We start from the raw sequence: 22,972 nt of genomic DNA, 5'->3' as shown, positions 1-22,972 counted from the left end.
GGGTATGAAGCCACAGGGACTGAGATCAGCCACCAAGCTATAAGACACTCAAAGATAGAAGTAGTCTGAAGCAATTCTTGAACCTAGTATCATCAGTCTCTGGACACCTGACAGATGTGGTGCATATTCATAGCAAGCTCATCCTGCATCATCCATGTGACATGCTGTGAGACTCGACCATTAATAATTACTGACTCAAAACATTTGCCCAATTGGCGAGGTGCCAAGGTGTTTTGCTGAAGCAGGTTTGCACCCCTGGAAGAAGGAGGGAAGCTTTTGGGTGCGTAATGGCTAGTCTGCATAAGAGAGGGGGTGAACTGTCACTGCCTGGAGGCTGCAAACCAGCTTCTGAGGCTGATCAGAAGCAGACCTTGTGGAGACAGGAGGGTGTCTTTTATCATGCCAAATTGCCCTCCCTCACACAGCACAGTCCCCTCCTCCAGGGCAGGGTCACATTCACACCTAGGCCTATTGATGTCAGAGGCAACTGAGAAGGCATCATAAACCATCAAAGACCCTCAAAGCACCCCCAGACTCAATTCTGTGGCCCTCCACCAGAGGACTGAAATCTCCTCCCAGGGGAGGTACCTGACTATTCCCATGAAGTCAGAGTGTATTTTAACCCCTTGGACTTTGTGTTTTGTTGGCTTCTTCCCTACCCTCAAGAGATCAAGATGGATCAAGACCATCAGTCCAAAAAATGGAATCTACAGATGGTGATAATGTATCTTTTTACTCTTATCCTTTTTTTCTCTTGCTTTCTTTTCCCTATGCATTTTTTAGTAATATTTTCATGCTGTTAATATTACTATAGATAATAATGATATTTTATATATATATATAAATATATATATATAAATTATCTATATTATATATAGATAATAATAACTAAAACTGCTACATACCTACCCATCAACATATTTTTTGCTGTTATTCTAGTGTTTGTTACAGGAGTTGACAGTACACAAAATCTTACAGTTTTGGGTAATCATATTTCTTGGACTAGGAGGACCTTATGAAACCAATAAATAGCCAGAAGTACAGAAGCTTAGTGAAAAACAGCAGAAATTATTATCTTCTTCTGTGCCACCAACCAACATATTTAGATGAGATGAAGAGCATCTGGAGAAGAACAAATTCACATGCAGCACAGAAGTCAAGAGTGGCCTTAAATATCTAAAGCATATGATGTTGGAATCAGGATGAAGAAACAGGAGGAACACATGGGTAATAAAAAACCATACCTATTACATTTTACGATATAGGAGAGACAATCACTTGGTTTTTATACGGTCTCAGATTTTCCAGCTGCTCAGCAGATGCTTTTGGAGATTGTCACATCAATGAGACTCTTTGAAGTTAAAGTTCAACAGCATAAAAGCCATGAAATGGTCTTTTCCCAAGTAGATGTAATCAACCTGACTGCAGAATTAACTGCACACTCCTCTGTACTGAGGATATCACAAAGGCATTAGAGTGCAACAAATGCAGTTGCTTGTTACCCTGGAAAGCACACATATTCAGAGTGGCTTCTGTCTGAATGTATGTAACTATGGACAAAAAAGTTATAATGAGTGGTAAGGATTACAATATAAATCCACTCAAGTAAGAGACTTTTACGTTATTCCTTAATATTGCTCCTCTTCCCTTACAAGCCCACCTTGGCTACACTGTCCTTACTGGAGCTAGCACAACATCTAATGAGCACCTTGGGAATTGTCTGAATGCTAGCACAGAAGTTATCCCATAGAAGATAAAGAAAGAATTATAAGATGGAGGATACATAAAAGCCTAGTAAGTAGAATAATCCAGCACTTACAACAGTCTTTAAGAAGAGATACAAGGGAGCTAATCACACAAAGCCAGGCCTGTGTTTCTCAAGCAGGACTGTGAATAGCATCTTCCACAGTATAGCTGCCTGGGCCAGCCATAAAGGGATCATCCACAAGTGTTACAAATGGATTGATGGCAAGTGAGAAAATTAACTTCTCATATAAAATGCTCTTAGCAAAGTTAACATTCTTCAGATCATGTTTAATGGAGATTTTATCATAAAATTAGTGAGAAACAAATTGAGATGGGTGTGAAGGGATTGTATGAAATTTTTTGCTAAATTCAGATGGAATTTTTTTTCTGCAGTTTGGAGACAATTTGTGAAACTGTACAATAGTCAGTGAATAGATGAGGTCTAGAACAGACATATTTTCTAACATCTTATAACATGAAATAATAAGAATTATTCTGATGTTTTGATTTTCTTAAGTCTTTGTTCAAGATCTAGCAAGAATTAAAAGAATTAAAACATTGCAGCAAAGACTTTTCTCCTAATGTGTCCATTTCTCCTGGGAACCATCAGTCCTAGAAGAAAACCTATTCTCAGCAGTTATCTAAGATTTTACTGCATACTCAGAAGGACTGGACAGTCCAAAATGCATCAACACTTTTGAGTTGCTTTAAATAAACCTTGAAATATGTGATTATCATCAAACATCTTCACTAAGAGAAATCTAAGCTGCTTGAGACAGCAAAGTATGCAGCACTTATCCTGTGTAGTAAATGGTTCTGTAGCATTTCTTATTACCAGTAATTTTACAATATCTCCCTTCATTCCATACATCATGGGAAGAGGTGTATTGTCATTAAACTGTTCTTAGTAAACACTGCTGCAAAGATACTTGACAGATAATAAAATGTGCAGCCTTATGCTCAACATCTCCATTGTTAACAGCAGATGGGTTGCTGCTCACAGTTTACCACAAAACACGAAGAAGGCTGGTTTGCTCAGGCTGTTAGCTGCCCATCTGTGAGCCAAGCAAAACAGAAATGAGCACTGGTTCCAGCCCTTGGGAGAAGAACCAGAATGGGATATTTCTGTCTTTCTGCAATAAACACTGCATGCAGCTCAGCAAAGGAGATGGCTGGAACAAGCCTTTTTTCCCCCCTTCACCTGGAAAAGGACTCAGACTGTGTCAAGTTCTAAGCAAATAACTTTTGAGGTTTAAAATCTAAAACTCAGCATCTTTTATTTCAGTCTTAAATGATCAGAAGTCTCATACCAACCTGTCTTTTCAAATATTATATACTTCTTTAAAAAAAAAAAAAAAATCCAAGCAAAATGCAGTCAAATCATTTAAGTAGAAGAAAATGTTAAAAAGTGAATGATCAACAACATTTGATTCTCATTGGTCTAAAATTACGTGATTTTCAGTTGTCTTTTGCTTTGTGTCCTTCCTGGGCTCTTGTCCTCTGCACAATATTTCAGTAGAAGGAAAGGGTGCAGAGAGTTTTCAGGATCCACCACAGACCTCATGCATCTTTTTGAGCTCAGGGCATTTTCACTGTAGCTACAGAAAATAGCTGATTTGAATACAACACACATTCCCCTCCTCCTGCTTAGTTAATGCCAGGGCTTTGAGGGCCCTTTCAGAAAAGTCCAGGGTTGTGAGGAGGTACTCTGTAATCACAGCTAAGTAGTACATCATCATCCTCCATGAGCCACATACCAGCTCCTATCTCTAACATCTCAAATGCAATTAACGGGGAATTGCAATCACCTGATGTAACTGATGTCAAACACTAACAAATTACAAGGCAAAGGGTAAAGAAGACATTAAGACCCTAAAAACACCCACCAAAGATCCCTCACAACTGGTGCACTAACCCACACTTCCCACCCTCCTCCTGCATGTGTGCAACAGCTCGCCAGCCCTCACTGACAAGACTTGCAACTCACCCTAATTTCTCCTGGGCTCAGTTTGGACAGGCAGCTGACATGCAACAAGAGGAAGCATGGTATCCATCACATTGGAGGAATCTTTTTGTCAAGTACCTCAAAGCTTGCCCTGCATCTGATGATCGGAAAGCATTTGGGAAGCATTCCCATGGGATTTCAGATCTTTTAAGTCCTTTATTTCAAACAAACCAGCAGAATAGCAGATCTGTTGAAACCAGGTACTTCAGAAGAGATAAGCTGCACTGCAGACACTGTTCTCTGGTACACATTCTAAAAATCCAGGATGCAAGAATGATTCAATACTACCAAAGTACAAGCACCAAGGTTGGGGGATTTTTTTTCCCCTAATGCCCAGCATACCACAACCCAAATCATCTGCAAAACCAGCAAATTCAGCACAAAATCTCAGTATGCACTTGCAATTATAACTTTCATCATAAATCCACTTCACTGGTCCTGTGATTCATTTAAGAGCTGTCCAAAACTAAATTCATTTTAGGAGTCTTTCTGGCATGATTGAATCTTTCTCTTCACCATATTTAACAGCAGTGCAAGAGAGCTCAGGGAGCAGGGGGAGGTGAGATCATTACCACATTGTAAGGCAGTCAGAGCATCACTTGCAGGAGGAACTGTGTCCTGTCTATTAGCTTCTTCTCTATTTCTTTCCTATATTTGCAACATAGTCACACCGAGTTAGACAGCTCTGCAGAGAACCACTATGGAAAGGTGACAGAGGAGGAGAAGCAAGGATTTAAGAAAATAACAGTGTGTTGTTACCTGGTCATCACAGTCTCTGGTGGAAGGTGTGAAATGGGGACCTTATCAAGCTAACTGCCAGCATTTGCTGCTGCCTTTGCTCAGCCTCACCACCTGGCACTGAGCCCTTATGGCCCATGAAAGCACAATCTGATCTTTTCCGTGTCTTGCCCCATCTCTTCCATGAAATTTCAATTACCCAAGGAGAAACCACATTACTATTAGAAACTATGACACTTTCAGACCGCTAACATCTTTGTCTGCTTACATCACTGCCAATATCAAAATAATTATTAGATACTGGAATTGTAAGTATGAATTTGAGGCCTTGGCAGCAGTTCTCTGCTCTGTGCCCTGTCAAACTCCAGTTAAAGCAAGGCTTCTGTATCTGCACAAAAGTACTGCCTGAGCAGACCACTGCAAGCAAAGTCTATGTTGGATCCAGAGTAGCTGGCCAAATATACAGAGGTGTTATTTCACTGACAAGACAAACTCACACAAGCTTTAGATAGAAGAGACATACTGAATACTATGTATTTGTGTTGTTGCACCATGAATAAAAGGAACTCAGACTTCTTTCCTAACTGACACTATCAGTATCCTTTTTAGTCCCTTTTAAATGTATAATGCCCTTCATATGACAAAGTATAAAATTTATGAGAAATACAGCACTATAAATGTAGAAGTCCTATACCTGAAAGGTGGGAGGTAGATTTGATCATCAACAACAAATTAATAATTTGCTTCTCTTCCTAGAGTTGTACGTATGTCCTTATTTTTAGTACTTTATCTAATATTAAGTATGTGTTTTGCTTTGTGAAAAAGAGTGTTTTTTCTGATAGTCACCAAGCACAGGAGATTTTTTATTCTAGGCTCCCCTGCCCTTTAAGCCTTTATCAAACATCTTGGGCTGAAGGAGTTACACTCCTCTTTTAGCAGGACAGAAGTGTAAGGAAAGAATAAAGTGAGAGATGGCAAACTGGAGAAGTTGGCCAGCAGCTGTCTCATATTAGAAGATCTAGCCTGCTCCTTCTTCATTCCTACCCTTATGCACCAGCCTGGCTGCCCCCCTGGTTCTGTGGCAGCTCATCAGCCACTCCACAGCACTGTCACTGTGGCATGGCAGCATCTCTCACTTTGACACCCTTCCCAATCTCCATCTCAACCTTTCTCCTTCCAACAGTGTTAGAATCACAGACCAGATGTAATCAGGACTTGCAATAATCCTTGGATGTCAGACCAGGAGAATGAAAAGTATCATTGGTAGCCTGCAATGCTTTTTGTTCATGGAGGCAAAATCAGTGGGCACTAATGCAGTTGTTTGACATTAAGCATTTATATCTGAGCAGTATGAGACTCCTATGTAACACCACATAAATATTCTGGGCTCAAATACTCTTCAATCTGTACAACTTTTTTCACATATCCAGCCCCAGATATTTATCCCCTGTGAGCTGCTTCTCACCAAGCAAGGTTCCTGCCGAGGAACATCAGGCATTATAGCCACTTTTTGCCTGACATTGGGACTAAACCAGCAATGGGTCTGTGGTTGCTAATTACAGACAAAATGAGTTTCTCAGGATTAGGACCTCTGCATACATCTTTCATACTGTCCTGAATATTTCATCACAGTTTTGTTAACCTTAAATTCACTTTGGTTTTAAAACCAAACCATATGTATTATGACCTCAAATTCCCATGCTAAACATTAATTCATTAATGTATCTCCCTAATTCAGACTGATGCACATCAGAGCACAGCCAAGTTATGGATCTTAGGCCTGAACTGAATTAATTTCTCCCAAATTAAAATGCTTACATGGCTTTAACCAACTGATTTCCTTTCAGTGACAATAAAAATAGTAAAAGCTAACACCATCAATATATAAAAGTACTGAACCCTGTTCTTTGTGTCACTGTTAGCTTTGGATTCTCTTCTGGGAGCCAGGTCTAGGAGATGGACGTGAGACAGACTCCACAAAGCCCTGAATCACAGAGTTGGTCACTCCCAATACTAAATAGAGACCAAAGGCAAACATACATGCAATGTTGTGGGGGAACAATGCATTTATGGTATCACTTCCTTTTATCATGTTTGTATAAAACCTAATCATACAACAACTGGCCAAAACCATTCCCAAGGCTATGGCTGAGAAAATGCCTATCTGATGTTTTCCAGAATTTTCAAATCCCATGTAGTCAAAAGAGAGAGCTGCAGAGCTGACACAGGCATAGCTGATGGCCATGAATCTTACATTTGCACCCATGTTCCCCCAGCACGGATGGCAGTGTTGATGCTTCAGCTGTTTTAAGGCCCACTGGCAATTAACTACTATTGCTGCTTTGGGCAGCATGCAATGAATTACTGGCTGTGAGCAGTTTTACAAACAAACACAGACTTTGTACTGTAAAACCTAAAAATCCTATCCATATATGAAGAACTTTGGTCATTGACAAAAACTTTCTGCAAAGAAGAAAATCCTCTGTAGAGTGAATGAATTAAAAAACTCAATTATGCCTAATATTTCATGCATTGCAGTTAAATTTCATGTTCTTCCTCATAAGTGGCATGCTACTACAATCAATATTTAAAAATGCACTGAGTGGGAAAGGTGTTGCTCAAATATTTACAGCAGAAGTTGAAAAATATCTGAATTTCCAGTTCTAAGACACATGCTCTCACCATGATGCCAAGTGAGGTGATATAAAGAAGTGATTAAAAGACCTAAGACTCTGCTACTGGTTTACAGTTAATTCTTGGGTGTACTGTGAATGCAGTTTTGCCCAAATGCAGTGCTAATGGCCAAATATTAACAGAAAGACTGGTTTAAATAGAAGAAAATGCCTTCTAGGGAGGTGGGGTTGCTTTGTAACTGATCTTAGCCCCATTTTTTTTCTGTGAAACCACTCACCTACATCATTCCAATGGTGTTAGTAGAATAATAAAGACAATAATTAATTGAACCACCTATGTACTTGGGAAATATATAGTTCAAATATCTTCCATTAGTAAATCCTTTCCGTGGGATCTATAACAAATAGAAAGTTTGTCTGCCTAAACGAGCATCACTTGGGCCTCATATCTCCAATCATCTCTCTTTAAATCATAATTCTGTATGAGTACAAATATGATGCAGAGACATAAGATGAACTTTGAGACATGCTGCATTTAACACTATCCCACCATTAGCTGAATTTACTCATAAACAGCCATCAAGGAAATTCTACTACATGAAAAAAAGAGGAAGCCTAGATAGAACGGGGATTCATCATCTGTCCCACGCAAGAAAAATCTCCATAACTAAAGCTCACACCTGGTACAGCTTCCAGTAATTTGTTTGAGACTTCTCACATGCAGCTGCACTTTCCACCTCAGGAGACAAACCATACTTAGCCAAAGAAACCCTGGAACCTGAAGACAAGATCTTCAGAAGGCTTAGGGAGTGAAGCGGCCAATGAAATGAGGGTGGAAAAGACTGAAAGGAAACAATCACAGAAGCAAGTTTTCCTACTGTGGGCCTGGAACTTAGCATTGGGAGGACCAGCAAGGGCAGAGGAGAGCGTTATGGAAACACCGGAATTTGTTCTTGTTCTCAAGCACACCTTCAGCTTTGTGTAATTGAAGTCAGACACACAACTTACCTCGCTCACATGTTCTACCCCAATAGCCAGTGCCAGTGCAGTCACAAATGAAGCGGTTCCAGCCGTCCTTGCAGACTGCATTGTTCTTGCACGGGTAGCTGTCACACTGCTTGGTGCTGAGGCGGGAGCAGGAGGACTTGACTCCAGCAGCATTCTGTGCCTCTGCCAGCTGCCGGATGTTCTTACTCCGTCCATCGATGAACAAGTCTCGGATACAGCCGACATAGCCGTAGTTCAGCATTGCTGTCCAGAGCTCTGTGGGAAGGATGAGCCCTGCCCGGTTCTCTGGCAGCCCACCGAGGTACATGTCACCTTCCAGGTCTAGGATCTCACTCTCCCCGCTGGCAGTGAATGGGGTGCGCCGGCTGTTCACTGATATAGTTCCTAAACGAGGAAGATGAGGAGACATCAGCACCTTCAACTACAGACTCATTTTGGTTCATTTTTTTCCAATAACTGAGTCAAGTTTAAGGTTCAGCACAAGAGGGTGAAGATTCTTCCCTACCCAAATGGCTTTCTAACAGTGACTTTCACACAGCTCCCTCTCCTCCTGATCCACAGGTCCTAAGTACTTCCATGCACTGATTGATCATCATGCATCTGTATCCCAAATTGCATTAAAAAGTCAGAAACATAACAATTCAATAGATAAATAATAGCATGTAAAATCTGAGCATTATTCAAAGGTATTCATCCAGCAAAGCAAAAAAGTATTGAGAACACACAGGAGTTTGATGGCATAAAGACTCAAGAGAAAAAAGCAAAACAATTTTAACTCCCACATATAGCTCTTTCAGAAAACATTTGATCAGTACCTCTAATGCTGGACCTGGATGATGGACCAACATAGACACGTTTGTAAGTGACATGGAGAGAATGGCTGATGCACTGGAGGAAGCACTGGGTTGTCATTTAGAGAAGGCATTGCAAGGTGGAGCAAAGGACTGATAGCAATGTTTGACATAAATCAAAGCAAATAAATGCAAAGTCCTACACCTGAGTCACAAAAGCCTCACACATGACTACAGGCTAGCGACCTGCTGGCTAAGGAGCAGCTGCAGAGAAGGACCTGGAGGTACAGCAGACAACTTGAACATGAATTAGCACTGTGAACTTGTAGTGGCAAGAGACACAAGCTGCAGTAATGTGTCCTGGTTCCAGCCAGAACAGAGGTAAATCTTCACAATAGCTGGGAGGTGCGTGGCCAGGGGAAGCAGTGAGCAATGTGATCTGCAGAGTCTCAATGGGACCAGTGAATTGGAGAGTACCATTCCTGCGACACAACATAAGCAAATCTCCAACTCCATTGAAAAGGATATTTTTCACCGTAAGAGTGGTCAAACATAGAAACAGAAACCTCAGAGGGGTTTACCAGACTGAAGGCATTCAAAGCTCAACTGCACACAACCCTGAAGAAAGTCTAGATTGAACTAAATATCTCCAGAAGTTTGTCCCAAAGAAAAATATTGTATGACTTTACTGAGAAAGTTTTCTAGTTTCCATTTTATACAGGAAAATTGAGGAAGAGAGAGACAAACTTCTATCTGAACAGCAGTTATTATTAAAACTGTGATAGTTTCCATATGCCTCAAATCAAATGTGGGCATACTGCACTGAGGTCATTCACATGTATTTCAAGAAATTGTCCCAGCACATAAAATAACCATAACATATACTACAGAAATATTATATTCTATGTTCTATATTATAAAACAGGTACAGAAAAGCAAAGTGACTTGTTTAAGGTCAGACTGTGCATCCAAAGAGAAACAGGGAATATAATGCACATCTCTCACATTCCAGAGCAGTGTACTCTTCTGAAGAGCATTCAGCAATTTCTGTGATAGGGATATCTGCCCACTAGACACTCTTCTAAAAATCAGCAACTCGCTCTCCCTAGCTATAAATCATCACATCCAATTGCCTTGTCATTAAGACAGTCTGTCTTCAGAGACACTATGCAAGGCTTAAGATTAATTCCACATCATTGCATTTTTATCAGACACCCCTACAATAAGGAAGGAGAGTTAATAGAGTTAACTCTATCTATTGTCTCTGTGAGAAAGTACAGTCACGTACACACCTTTTCTTCCGAGGTGTCTTAGAGAAACGCATATATGAGACAGAGACAAGGTACTCCATGTGTGTGATGTTCAGTAATAATTAAAGAATAATGTCAGAGGCAGCAAAGTGTCAGAAACAACAGAGGCATTACAAATTAAAGGCCCAAAGAGAACTACATGAATTATTTGATGAATCATTTTGTATCAACAAGCTGGAGCACAACAGGCATTTTCTCTTATATAAAATAAGGAAAGAGAAAATGTGACAATACATATACTGTCACACAGGCAGCATGTCACAGAGCCACAGGAACACAACTCCCCTTCCAGCATCTCCACTGCTATTTCTCAAAAGCAGCCTGTAGAGTGCATATTACTCTAAAGCTTAGAATCAAAACACTGGAGGGCTGAGCTCTAGACAGCTGCTACTGTGGAGAGAATAAACATGTCAAAATGCCACAAAGGTAAAGAAAATCCCTAAAAGACAAGAAATATTGGATAACATGAAGTGTAAAACCTGGAGAGAGATGGTGAGATGATGAACAAGAAAGGGGCCAGACAGCAACCTAAACATTGAGTGTTTTGTACCCTGCAATAATTCCTGCAAGGAGATGGCACTAGTTTGGATGAGCAGCATTTTTAAGACCAAGCTGCTGAGATGGAGAAATTCTGCATTGATCCTAGCAAGGAGCACTCACATAAGCTGATATTCTTTTTTTTTCCCCTCCAGAATCCCATGTTTGCCATTCTGTTTGGAGTAAATCCAAGTCCATCTTGAGAAATCAGAAGCATCTAAGGCATATCTTCCGCAGCACCACAGTTACTTTGTGCTGGACTGAAGAACAGACCAAAACACCCTATGGAGGGCAGAACAGGCACACCAAACAGTGCACAGATACAAATGTAAACCAAACCATCCAGTAAGATTTTTAGTGTCTGATCAGGTGATCAGGTAGGAAGTCATGTATGTTTTGTAGCTGATGACCAGCTGAAAACATTGTCCTGTGTAACATGCTCAGTGTTCCCCAGCTAGAAACTGTGACAGGTTTTCTGGACCTGGTGGGAGCTTTCCCAAAGGACAGAAAGGTTACAGGACATTAGGTGTCCACGTCCATGCTGCCAGCTTCTGTCAGAGTAGAAAGAGAAAAACAGGTTTTGTTGCTCTGGCAGTCAACACAGACCAAAGCATACACAAGGCCTAAGGGGAATGGAGATGCCAGAGGTTATCAGAGCATGACTGCCAAGCTTCCCTGCCTTAGTGCACTGTAATAGTGAATACTTGATTTTTAAACTGTTTTACTAAGACCAGCAAAACCTGAAGATTTGGACTATTCGAGAAATGGGAAAAAAAAAAGGGAGCGATGACACCTAACATGGGGTCTTGCTGCTTTAGCAAGGAGAATTAGAACTTGCAGGTCACTTGCTCATTAAACTCAAATGGGTGTTTTTAGCCCCTGCTAAGTAAATTAATTGTTTCAGTTTCCAAATTATAGTTATCTATACTGAGGGGGGAAAAATCTTCAAGGTGTAACCATTCTCTAGTCCATACGTGGAAGAAAAGCCAAGGACTTAACAAAAAGAGGTCTTGAACTCTTTTCTCACACTTATCCAAAGTGTCATTGTATAACAGTGACTGAAGGTACAATGTGAAAAAATCAATGCCAGCATCCTGGTTTTCTCAGGAAACAAGGCAGCAGTCATTAGAATCATTAACCAAATATTCATTGTGAGCAGAGAACACAACTAAATAAAAAGGAAAAACAGACATCATACGAACACATTCTTTCTTATTAAGAAAACTGTTTCTAATTCAAAATCTGTTACCTCTAATCAGTGTCCAGAACATCATAAACCTCCCTGCCAAGTGACAAACAAGTCAGTCCTACAGTGTCATCCATCAAGTAGCAATGAGTCTGTCACACCCTCCCATGAGTATGTCCAAACGAACGTGTCCCCCTTCGTAGGGTTTTGCAAACATTCTTTGTATGCAGCCTGTCTCATTTCTGTCTCTTCTCCCTCTGCATCTGCTTCTTCAGGGATGAGACAGTTCCCAAGTGAGCAAAGCAAAACTGAAGTCAGTATGAAACACAGCTAATTGAGTTTATCCCTAGAAGTTAATTAAATTCTAGCAATTCTAAAGAAATCAAAGCTGCATTTATTTATTTATGGCTTCCTTTGTAAAATGCTCCTATCGATGTCTTTAGGAGATAGCAATATATAACCACACATATTAAGTCCAAGCAGAGCACCATACCAAATACAAAGAAACTACTCACATCATCAAAGCAAAAAATAGCTTCAGGCAAAGACCTGTTCAAACAGCCAGGCCTTGCATGGTATCTCAAAGCCAGCTCCTCTGAAAACTCAAGGGAAGCAAATTCTAGCACTGCATTCCCTATACTGATGGTATTCAGCAACTGGGAACATAAAATTAGGGACCTAAAACTATCAGCTGGAGATCACCAGATGAATCTCAAATCCACTGGCATATGTAAGCAAAATTCCATTTGAAGTCAAGGCTTTGAGATCCCAATGGTTCTGAAAAAATGGTTATTTTCTAGATGAAGCTACAGTATTTGAGCATTTTTGTTTTCCTCCACAATTTCAGAGTATATCATGAGTATGTTAGCTTGATATTCTGCACTGGAAACAATAAAAATATCGTTTGGCAATTGCATGGTAGGTGTATTTTTAGAAATAAACTAAAACCCATATTTGAAAATGAGAAGCACCAAAGAAAGAAAAGAAACATGCACTGAACACTGTCTAAGATTTTAAGACTAAATTTTTTCATCCAAAAGAGTAAAGAAACCTAACTGAAAACTACAGGATACTAAAGGAAACAGAATGGGATGAAAATGTTGATTTGTTGCCATAATTTTGTTACTGGTTGTGCCCATTACTCTCATTTTTCTCATGACAAGATCCCAAATGCAGAAACCCAAAGTAAAAATATCTCAAACTGAGAACAAGAGTTCTGAAAGACCTTAAACCTTACCACGGCCTATAAAAAAGTCATCACTGTAACTATGCATTGTCATGGGGTTTCTTTACCTTTAAGGAAGTTAAAGTGGCTGGGAACTGCCTGGAGTCTTTTCTCCTGACCAATTATCGGTCATTACTGGGAATTGACAGCAGTTTTAGCCATTGAAAAGGGGGATCAACTTGTGAACCCCACCTTAAAGTGTAAAACCAGAGCTCTCTCATTCTCTTTGTTTCTTGGCTGTGAAAAGTAACAGAGCTCCGGCCTCTCTCGCTCTCTGCCCAGGCCATGCAGCCGGGCGGGGGCCGTGCTGGGCCTGCCGCGTCTCCCGGCCGGGAGATGGGGCCTGAGGGGGCTTGCCCCGAGCCAAACCGGGCCAGGCTGGTTCCTGGCTTGGCTGCAGGTTTTGCTGTGATGGAATTTACCAGAAACTGCCGAGTAAAGAAGGAGAGGGGCTCTGGGCCTGCAGCAAGCAGAAACACCGACCACACTCTCTAGAGCAGCTATGAGGAACTTTCCATCGCAGACGGCTCCAGCTCCTGTTCAGCAGAGATCACCGAACCATCTACAAAAGCTTGGGCAGGATTTTAACTCTTTCTTATCCAGATAAGACTTGCGGATTAATCTTTTTATCCAGAGAGAGATAAAGAGAGTGATCAACATGAAAAGAGACTTTATAAACTACCAGTGACAAGAAAGAAAAGAAGCTTCAAGAAAGGTAGAGAATTAAGAAGATGCTCTAATTAAGCTGAAATATCTTTCTGTTAAAACTATGGGGATGGACAATGAAGTCCTGAAAATAACTCCTTTAATTCATGACATGGAGTATGGGGAGGAATAGAGTGTTCAAAGTAAAATTTGAGTAAAAAGTAGAGTGATTGTGGTATAGTGAAGTGCTAGAAACAGTAAAGCAAAAATTTGAAGCCTTGAGAGGCAATGAGAAAACTGTTTTCTAGTGAAGCTCACAGAAAACAGATGAAGAAGACTTTTGCTTTTGAACAACTCATCCTTAAAAATGGTATCCCTAGACTCATGGCCCATAACACTTCAGAGTGATGTGAGTATGGGAGGAATGAGCTCTGATAACAGCAGCTCTGGGCAGCTGATATCAGGGAAACGGAAAACTGTAACAAAAATAGTTTTCTTGTGAGAAACTCCATAAATTAACAGAAGGGAACTTCTGTTTCTCTACAGAAACTGGTGAAGGGACTGTAGAAGGAATTGGGACTGTTTAAACCATCAAAGTTCTAAAGTTTTTGTCTCTGTTGTCATGTGAACAAAAGAATGGCGGGCAGTAAGAAATGAAAAGGTTTTTCTGGAAGTTTATTCTGGTGTTCTTATTATTGTAGTTTGTCAATAAACTTTCTTTATTCCTTTTAAGTTTTATGCCTGGTTTGCTCTTGTTTTAATCCATATCTCACAACAAGAAATAAGTAATTTTTTTTTCCCCTTTTGTTAATTACTGGTTTAAAACCACTACATGCATGCAATTGAGAAGACAGGTCTGGAATATCTGAGGATTGTGAATAAAATATTAATAGATTGCCTCTGTGCCAAAGTTCACACTAAACATTTAATGAAAACATTTAATGAAAACCATTCACATCTTTGCCTTGCTGGATAAACATCACTGGAGTAACACTAAGCTTTGTTAGGGAGGTGACTCATATCTAATAGGTTTTGAATGTTCTAAGAATTAATACATACTAGGTCTGAATCTGAAATACTAATCTATTTAAGAAAAAGTTATAACTCTACCCGATCTTCCATCTCGTTGAATATCCACATGATACCACTCTCCATCATTGGCTTTCTTCTGGGTAGCCTTGACTTTAATGGTTCCAGAGCCCATGTCCAGCAGCAAGTAGAGGTTTCCATCTAGAAGCTCAACTGCAAAGAAGTCTACCTTAGTATTTTTCTGGCTTCTGGTATCTTTCCTCTCCTGAGGCTTGCCATGCGTGAAAAGGATCAGTCCATTGGGTTCAGTGGTTCGGAAATCAAACGAGATGGAGCCCATCCTTTTGGTATTCCACTTAGGCAGACTAATATAGGCCTCAGGTGTCTCAAAGCTGATGGGATCCAGCGTAGCCACATTTTCACATACGAATTTCACTTCCCCATAGATCTTCATCTTAGTATCACCAATCCGTGCCAAGCGAGACAGCTCCAGACGAATGTCGTTATTCTTATAAACAACCTGCCAGACACAAGGAAAAGTATCATACATCAATCCTGCATACAATACAAATACCCCAATTACTTTCAGCCATGGGAGATAAACTTTTCCCAAAAAGCAGTGAGGAGAAAAAGGAGTGCAAGAGTCTGACATCATGACAGAGGGAGTGAGATGAACCAGAAGTGTGGATAGAAATGACAGCAATGGGTACTTTGCAATGACTATAGATCAGATAAGCAGTCAGAAGAGAATATTTAACTGAAGGGCAGTGTGAACAATTAACTCTACCACAGGCCCGCTTGCCTGTAAAAGCTTCTCTACATAAAATCCAGTGTGTGTCTGGTATCATGCTGTTATATTTGCATAAATCCCATACAAAATACATAACAAAGTGTAACCTCCATATCCATCGCTACTAGCCACAGCAGGGAACTTGGTACCACCACTGTCATTTCTCTATTATCCCTATAAGCCTTCTTAACTGCTAGGAGGGAGATGCAGAAAAATTTCAGCAAGTTGCTGTGAACTGTTGATTGCCCTGTGGGTCCCAAAGAAAAAAATAGCAAAGACTTGAAATTTTTCTGACCAAGAAATCTTATATCACTACTGACATGAACTTGCCATGGAAATATCTCTATAGCTTGCTTTAAGAAACCAACAATTTCTGTGCTAGCATATAAAAACCTGTACATTTTCAGTGCATGGACTCTCACTTTATCTGGGTTAAGGACCGGAACTCTGGGCTCTATTGTTTCTACATGGATTGACATTAGCCAAGAGAAGGGTCTCAAACAGGCAAGCACTCCTGAGCATGTCTGGCTTACTCAGGAGCCCAGACCTACTCTTGTCTTTCTCTCAGATACAGAATTAATTCCTGGAAAGCAGACTCTTCGCTGCCCCACGCCGTTCTCACAGAGGCAGGAACTGGAGAAGGCTCAAAATTGAAATACTTTAAACTGAACTTCCTCTCAATCACCTTCCATGTTTGCTAAATGCAGAGCTGGCATGTACAGCAAGTAAAAGTACTTCTGCAACTAGCACAATTTTTACTGAATTCTCTCCAGTGATATTACTGAAGACTCTAATTTCTTCTAAGGAGTTATTATTCTAAAATACTTTGTGTCTGTCACATATAGCATATATATACACACATTTGATTTCTGCTTTCAAAATCCTATCAGGATGAGTTGCCAGCAGTCTGTCATGAAAATAGAAGGGAAAGCAGATATGCATAGTTAGTTCTACTATTAGGACAGGAAAGTCAGAGAAATGTGAATGCAGTAAATATTAAACGGCAAATGAGAGAAATAATGAGGGATAAGCTTATAAATTAGGTAACTTCAGGATGAAAAAATAAATGAAAATCAAGATTCAGTACATTCGTAGCTAGCAAAGAATTTCCATCTTTCTCTAAGCATAAAGGGAGAATTTTCCCAGTGCAGTCAGATTTTCCTGTTGTAAAGGCAAAACACAAAGTGAAAGGAGAAGCCAGCTGTGAAATCCCATTTGGAGAAATGGCACAAAGCTCTAGTTCTTCCCACCAGAGGACAGTATTGACCCATAGTAACTTGTTTTGCTCCAATTCCTAATTATGTGCTCTGCCCTCACACAGGCATCAGAAACATCAAGGCTATTAATATCTGCAACAGGGATAAAATTAAGTTTCAATTTATGGGACTGTAGTAGTTTTATTCTACAGACTAATCGTGCCAAATGCTCTCATTAGAGAGACCATACACCTCCTTCCACTGACACAGCAAGGGGGTGCATTAGAGCCTTCTCTCTTGCCAGACAATGAGGTGCATCTCAGTCAGACTTTAGTTCTGAGCGCTGCGTGAAGTCCTGTCTCTGCTACTCAAGAAGAAAGAGGAAATAAATAGAGCAACTAAAAGGATGGAACAGGATGCTTTATGAGGATAGGCTGAAAAGACCAAGTTCATATTTGGAGAGGACTGAGAAAAATATGATTGAAGTTCACAGAAGATTGAAGAAGATTAATGTAGAATGGCTCTTTGGCAAACCCAGCAATAACAGAGTTAGAGGCACTTACTGAAACTTGTATGAAATCAGCATAAAATGCATTTTTAGACGTACTTATTTACACAGAGGGTAGTGAACTTCCAGAACTTGCAGCCAGGGGAGGTCATGGAAGTAGGGTGCAACCGAAGATGCAAAAAGAACCAGAAATAACAATGGAAGGCAAGTCCACAAACTGATTCTAAAGGAAAAAGGAAGGAGTGTGTCTTCTAGCAATTGTAAACCAACAGCAGTGGGTGCTGCAGGAACGTAAGGGAATGCACCCCTGACCTCAGCCACGGTCATGTGCTCTGCCTGAGTAGCACTTACACCCTCCAGTGCTGGAGACAGCATACTGGGGGCAGAGACTGACTGCTCTTCAGGCCCAGGAGGGATTAACAACTTCGGTGCAATGTTGCATTTTTGGTTTCACCACAGCATGGAGCTGCTTTGGTGGGTAAGAGAATGCCAGGCCTGAATGAGTGAGGCTTTAATGATCCTAAGGTAGGAGAGCTGCCCTTATGGGATACCACTAACAATTGCTCAAAGCAACACTCCTCTAAACTGCATCTTGACCCAGTCTCTCCACACATCAGAGGAGCAGGCAGGGAGCACAGTACCCAACATAAGATTGATGGGTGGTGCTGGGCTGTCTCTAGCCACAACTCAGCGATCTGTTATCAGCAAGCTCTGAGGGTTGCTGGTAGAGGGGGTATCAGATGCACATAAACAGCTCCCACACACAGCTGAGCCACATACAGGTTACATCTCCCTCTTTGATACTTGAGTGACAGGTCCCAACTTTTTCTGGGGAAAAGCGGAGGGTTTGCCTCTGAGTTTGAGGTTTGATGCTGACTGCTTTGTGTTCCATAATCATACAAGTACCACAGCTGGAGAATCCTTGAGACAGAATGCTTTCAAAGGAGCCAGAAAAAAATTACATGAAGTTAGTTGTAATCAAGAAAAAGACTAACACTGAAGAATGTGAGGCCAAGAAAGAAGAGACCAAGAAAACAAGCACAAAGGATGACCTGGGGAGGAGATGAGAAACACTGTTGAATAGATACAAAAGTTCTGAATTCAATCTATACAAAGAAACATATCTACCACCCCATATCTGAATCTCTGTTATTCAAATGTTGTTCTAAATTATTTTCTTTTTAAAAACCCCAAAACAAAACACCTAGCTTGAGAAATATGAAAAAGCACCTATGTTTATGGAAAAAGTGCAAGTGTTTCCATAGGTGACTTGAGGTATTATTGACAGACACATTTGGACATCAACATCATGAATAAGCAAGTACACCAGAACTCTCATCATAACAATAAAATACAGGGATAGAAACAATGCTTGGGTGTAAAACCAATGTGAATCCTGGGCAGGAATGGAGAAATGCTAACGCAGCTTCTGATAATGACAGTTCAATTGTTAAACCAAAGGTTCAAGATTGAGGAGGGAATATAATTAAATGACTGGTATGCATGTCCCATAGTAGAGAACATTCAAATTCAGTCTGTTTAATAGGTGGAGGTTAAAATGTGATTTGATTGCAATCTACACATACCTGTGCAGGAAATGGAATTTGGCAAGAGAGGGCTCTTCACTGCATGTGACAAAGGGACAATGAGATCTGGGGGCTAGAGATTCAAGTTAGAGAAATTCACATTTTAAAATATTGTGGCTTATTTTTACATGAGGGTAATTTGCTACTGAAATAATTTACTACAGGTTATATTGTGTTCTCTGCTACTGGCAAATTTTAAATTAAAATAGTATCCTGTTTTCTCTAAAAAAACATAGTGAGACAGGAATTAATTATACAGCAAATCAGGCTAGATTATCATAATGGCTCTTTCTGGCTTCATAACCTATGAATCTTTGTGTTTTAATGAAATCAACAGAGGCTTCAGTGCAGTTTGCAGGACAGATGAAGCACATCTTCCCAACTGCTTAAACTGGCTGGTAAAGGAGAAGATGCTGTTTTCAGTTCTGGCCTGACTTGTCATCAGCGCTTTCAGTGAAGCTTTTTTTAAATATATTTTTCATGTTTATGATCCTACCTCAAAACATACCACTAAAAAGGAAGGCAAGCAAAAAGTCTTGGACAAAGAAATTGAGTCTATAACTCAAATATACAAGCTTCAAGAAATAGTTTCTCAGAGTCACCTGCTGCAGGCCAGAGAAGACACATTTTCATGTTTCACTGAGGAAGCTTTCTGCCAGCAGTAGAAGCGACTATCTGCATAGCGCCTCCTACCTCGTAGTCTCATTTTATGAGCAACCTCTGAACTAACTTGAAGGCTCCTCAGTACATGCCAAAATACCTATTGAAACCCACCCCTCTAAATTCAAATGAGGCCATGACTGTCTCAGAATGCTGCTCCTCTCTAGGGCCACACATGGCTTCCATAGCAATTGGGAAGAACACAAAGCAATGAAAGCAGTGCCCAGAGACTTCTCCTCTTATGTCAGGTGCCTTCTGAACAATGCCAGTCTTGCCTGTTTAAAGAGACAACCTTGAACCCATCCCAGGTCTGATATGTACATTAGAGAAGGTCTAAAGGAACCAAGGACATGATTCCTGATATAGACATAGCCATCTTCATTATGGGAAGGAAGGTGGAAAAGAGAAAGGTGAAAAAATTATTAGCAAAAGGTACGTACAGAGCTTTTGAAAAGCAACCTTCATTTCTCCAGTCCTAAAATCATTTTATATTGCAAAAATGAAAACAATTGGTTTTTCCTTTTCCACAGGGACTGTTTTTAAATACACATTAACAAAGGAATATTGACCATTCCATGTCTTTGTTTAATGAATTAGACTAGTACAAATGGATGGTTAGGAAGGGGATAGTCCAGACACATCCAGTCCTAATCAGCAGTAGAATTTCATGATATCGATAACATTCACAGGGAAAAAAACATATACATTAAATCATGTTTCCTATAAATCTGCTGTGAAAGAAGAGCTTGTTTTAGGCAAAGCTAAAACAAATTTGCAATCTAGTTTTGAGGTTTCTTTAAAATGGCAACTCTGCAATTCTGAAGCATTCAAGGAATTTCTCCAGCTAAACTTCTTAGGAGTTTAACTCATGGGTTAATGACAGCTCTAATCAGATGGCTTTTCACAATGATGAAAAGCATCTCTCTGCAATCAAGTGAAGTTGCAGATAGCGAGGGACCAACAAAAAGGGAGGAAAAATTATGTGCTAAGTTTGGCCAGTAGCCAATATAAAAATTCCTCTCCAAACTGGTTTTCTTAAGCAGGAAACATGATTTTCTGTACAGGCTGGACACAGGCATGCTCTAAAGGGGAATGACTGTCAATAGCCTGACAAATTAGATGACTACCATCATGAACCATCATAAAAAACAGCAATAACCTGAAGGCTGCATATGTTTAGCTGGCTAGGAAGAGCACCTCTGAAGGCCAGCCAAATTGTTCACCTATTGCACACTGGATATTGCTTTTTTGCATCTCAGGCTGCATCCCTTCACCAACTGCCCATATCAATTCTCACAAAGGATAACTGCAAGATATTCAGGCTAGAGCCTAAGACTTCTTTAAAGGCACCTAAACATAACCAAGCAAGTTCCTACAGAAAAAAAAAAAAAAAAAAAAAAAAAAAAAAAAAAAAAAAATTACAGTTTATCCATTGGTTTATTAGTACTGTGTTTTCCTAGCCCTCTCTGACAAGCAAGTAGAAACAAACACACCAGGTTAGCAGCACTTTACTTTGTGTCTGGGGCAGACTATGTATGAAGCAATTCAAATCTTCAGTGGTGGGTAACTTAAGCTCCTACACTTATTTAAATAACACTGTGTGGACAGTGGATACCTAGTATAAACATATTTGATGTTCCACAGGGATGAAAACTGTATTCAGGTAATGAACACCACCACCATCACCCACACGGAAAGAGTTAATTTACCTATTGTGTAGAACAATACATTGAACATTGATGAAAAGTAAATTAAACCAAAGAATCAAGACTCAATATGAGTTGTGCAATGTGACTAGAGCAGTGCAAGTCTAGATTTCATCTGAATTCTGTTTAACAAAGAATCCATTCAGTACAGGCGGCTCGGCTCAGCTGACAGCCTCAGTGCAAGCTGCAGGCTGAGCTCCAGGTGGGAGGAGCCCAAGGCAAGAGGCCATGAACTATCAGTGCTTTGGATAACATGGAACATGGTAAGCTGTGGCCCAGCCAGGTGACCAGACACTCAGAGAAACCACAGGACACAATGACTCCAGACTTTGGGGGTATGAAAGCCCAGGGATTCTTCTGCTCAACATCCCCGTTCAGAGGCACCAAACTCAAGCTGTTATTTAGCTATTCAACCGAGATTAAACCACTTGAAGGATCCAGAGATTTGAGATTCTATAGGAATGTATTGCTATAGGAAACCCAGAGTTGAGCTGGCAAAGAAACCTTGACCATGTGAGAGTGGTACGTGTAGCTGCAAAGGGGTCTCTACCTAACTTAGGTGCTGCAACTGTGACTGCCAGAGAGGCTGGCTCCCGAATGTTCAGACAGAAAAGCTTCCTTCACTCACAGCTAAAAATAGGAGTATGGTGAATAGAATGCCTAAACAATAAGGCAGAAGTATTTCAAGCTTTCCTACAAAACTTTTTTCCACCTTAAAAATCAATTATGGTTTTTGAATAACTTCAAGCTTTGTAGAAAATTCCAGAAGAGAAAAGAGATTAATTTAGTCTCAAAAGACTTCTAGGAAGATAGAGAGAAGCATTCCCTAAAGTAGGATATAAAGAGAAAGGCTTTAAAGGTGCCGGTAAAACAGGAGTGAAAAAGGCAGGGTGGAATTTCTTTAACTGATTTTGTGAAAATGTTTCCTTAACAGATAGAGAAGACAGAGGACCAGGACTTCACTGGGGTGACAACTATCCTTTGATCCCAAAAAGGATGTCACAATGGCCAGATGACAATCAGTGGCATGCACTAGCTGTGGAGTCTGAGTACAGCCAGGCACAGGCACGCAGCCATTGCGATGTCACTGCAGACCCTGCAACTGCATCTTGAGATAAACATGATGAGGGAATGTTAGAAATTATACATATTTATTTGTGAAAAAAAGTCATGACACTGTCTAGATGAAAGAGAAACCTTTTTATAGTTGAATAGAAATGCTGCTGAAGGATTCTGTAGCCTCCAAGACTAAAGCAGTTTCCTCAGCTGTGGAAAAGCCAGCAGTAATATTAAGCAGAATTAGTTTTAGCATGAACTATGATTTGAGGATGAATGGTCTTTTGCAATGGAAGTATAGAGTCCTCTTCTTTCCTTGCTACACAAATTTCAAGTTCTGCAATATGTGAAAAAAGGGATCACAGGAAAGAAGTTATCATTTCTGTATTTCTTAAAATATCACTTTTCCACTGATTTTTCTAGGAATGGTAATAAAGTATCTAAACTCAATATTTCCAACTTAAGACTGTGAAATTGGTTTTGCAGAAGTGCTCATTAGCCAAAATCTGTAAGTGAATACAGGGAGATATTTTATCTTTACTGCTAAAGCTAAAAAATACTCAGAGAAATTAGATTCAGATTTCTCATTCAGTTTCTAAAAATCTAGCTGATTCTTG

At 40.2% G+C, this 22,972-nt stretch overlaps 1 protein-coding gene across 5 annotated transcripts in view; it reads right to left on the bottom strand.

Moving 5' to 3' along the window:
- Window positions 1-22,972, bottom strand: part of NRXN3 (neurexin 3) — a 961,828-nt gene that overhangs the window by 648,604 nt on the left and 290,252 nt on the right. For all 5 annotated transcript variants that reach the window (XM_058828761.1, XM_058828777.1, XM_058828767.1 and 2 more), the window contains 2 exons: window positions 14,935-15,373; window positions 8,131-8,514 (listed from right to left, as the gene is read on the bottom strand). In XM_058828761.1, coding sequence (XP_058684744.1) covers window positions 8,131-8,514; window positions 14,935-15,373 — 823 coding nt within the window. The remainder of the gene's footprint in view (window positions 1-8,130; window positions 8,515-14,934; window positions 15,374-22,972) is intronic.

This window comes from Poecile atricapillus, chromosome 1 (assembly GCF_030490865.1).
Source record: "Poecile atricapillus isolate bPoeAtr1 chromosome 1, bPoeAtr1.hap1, whole genome shotgun sequence".
NCBI classification, from domain to species: domain Eukaryota; kingdom Metazoa; phylum Chordata; class Aves; order Passeriformes; family Paridae; genus Poecile; species Poecile atricapillus.
This window is presented reverse-complemented; position numbering and strand designations above follow the sequence as displayed.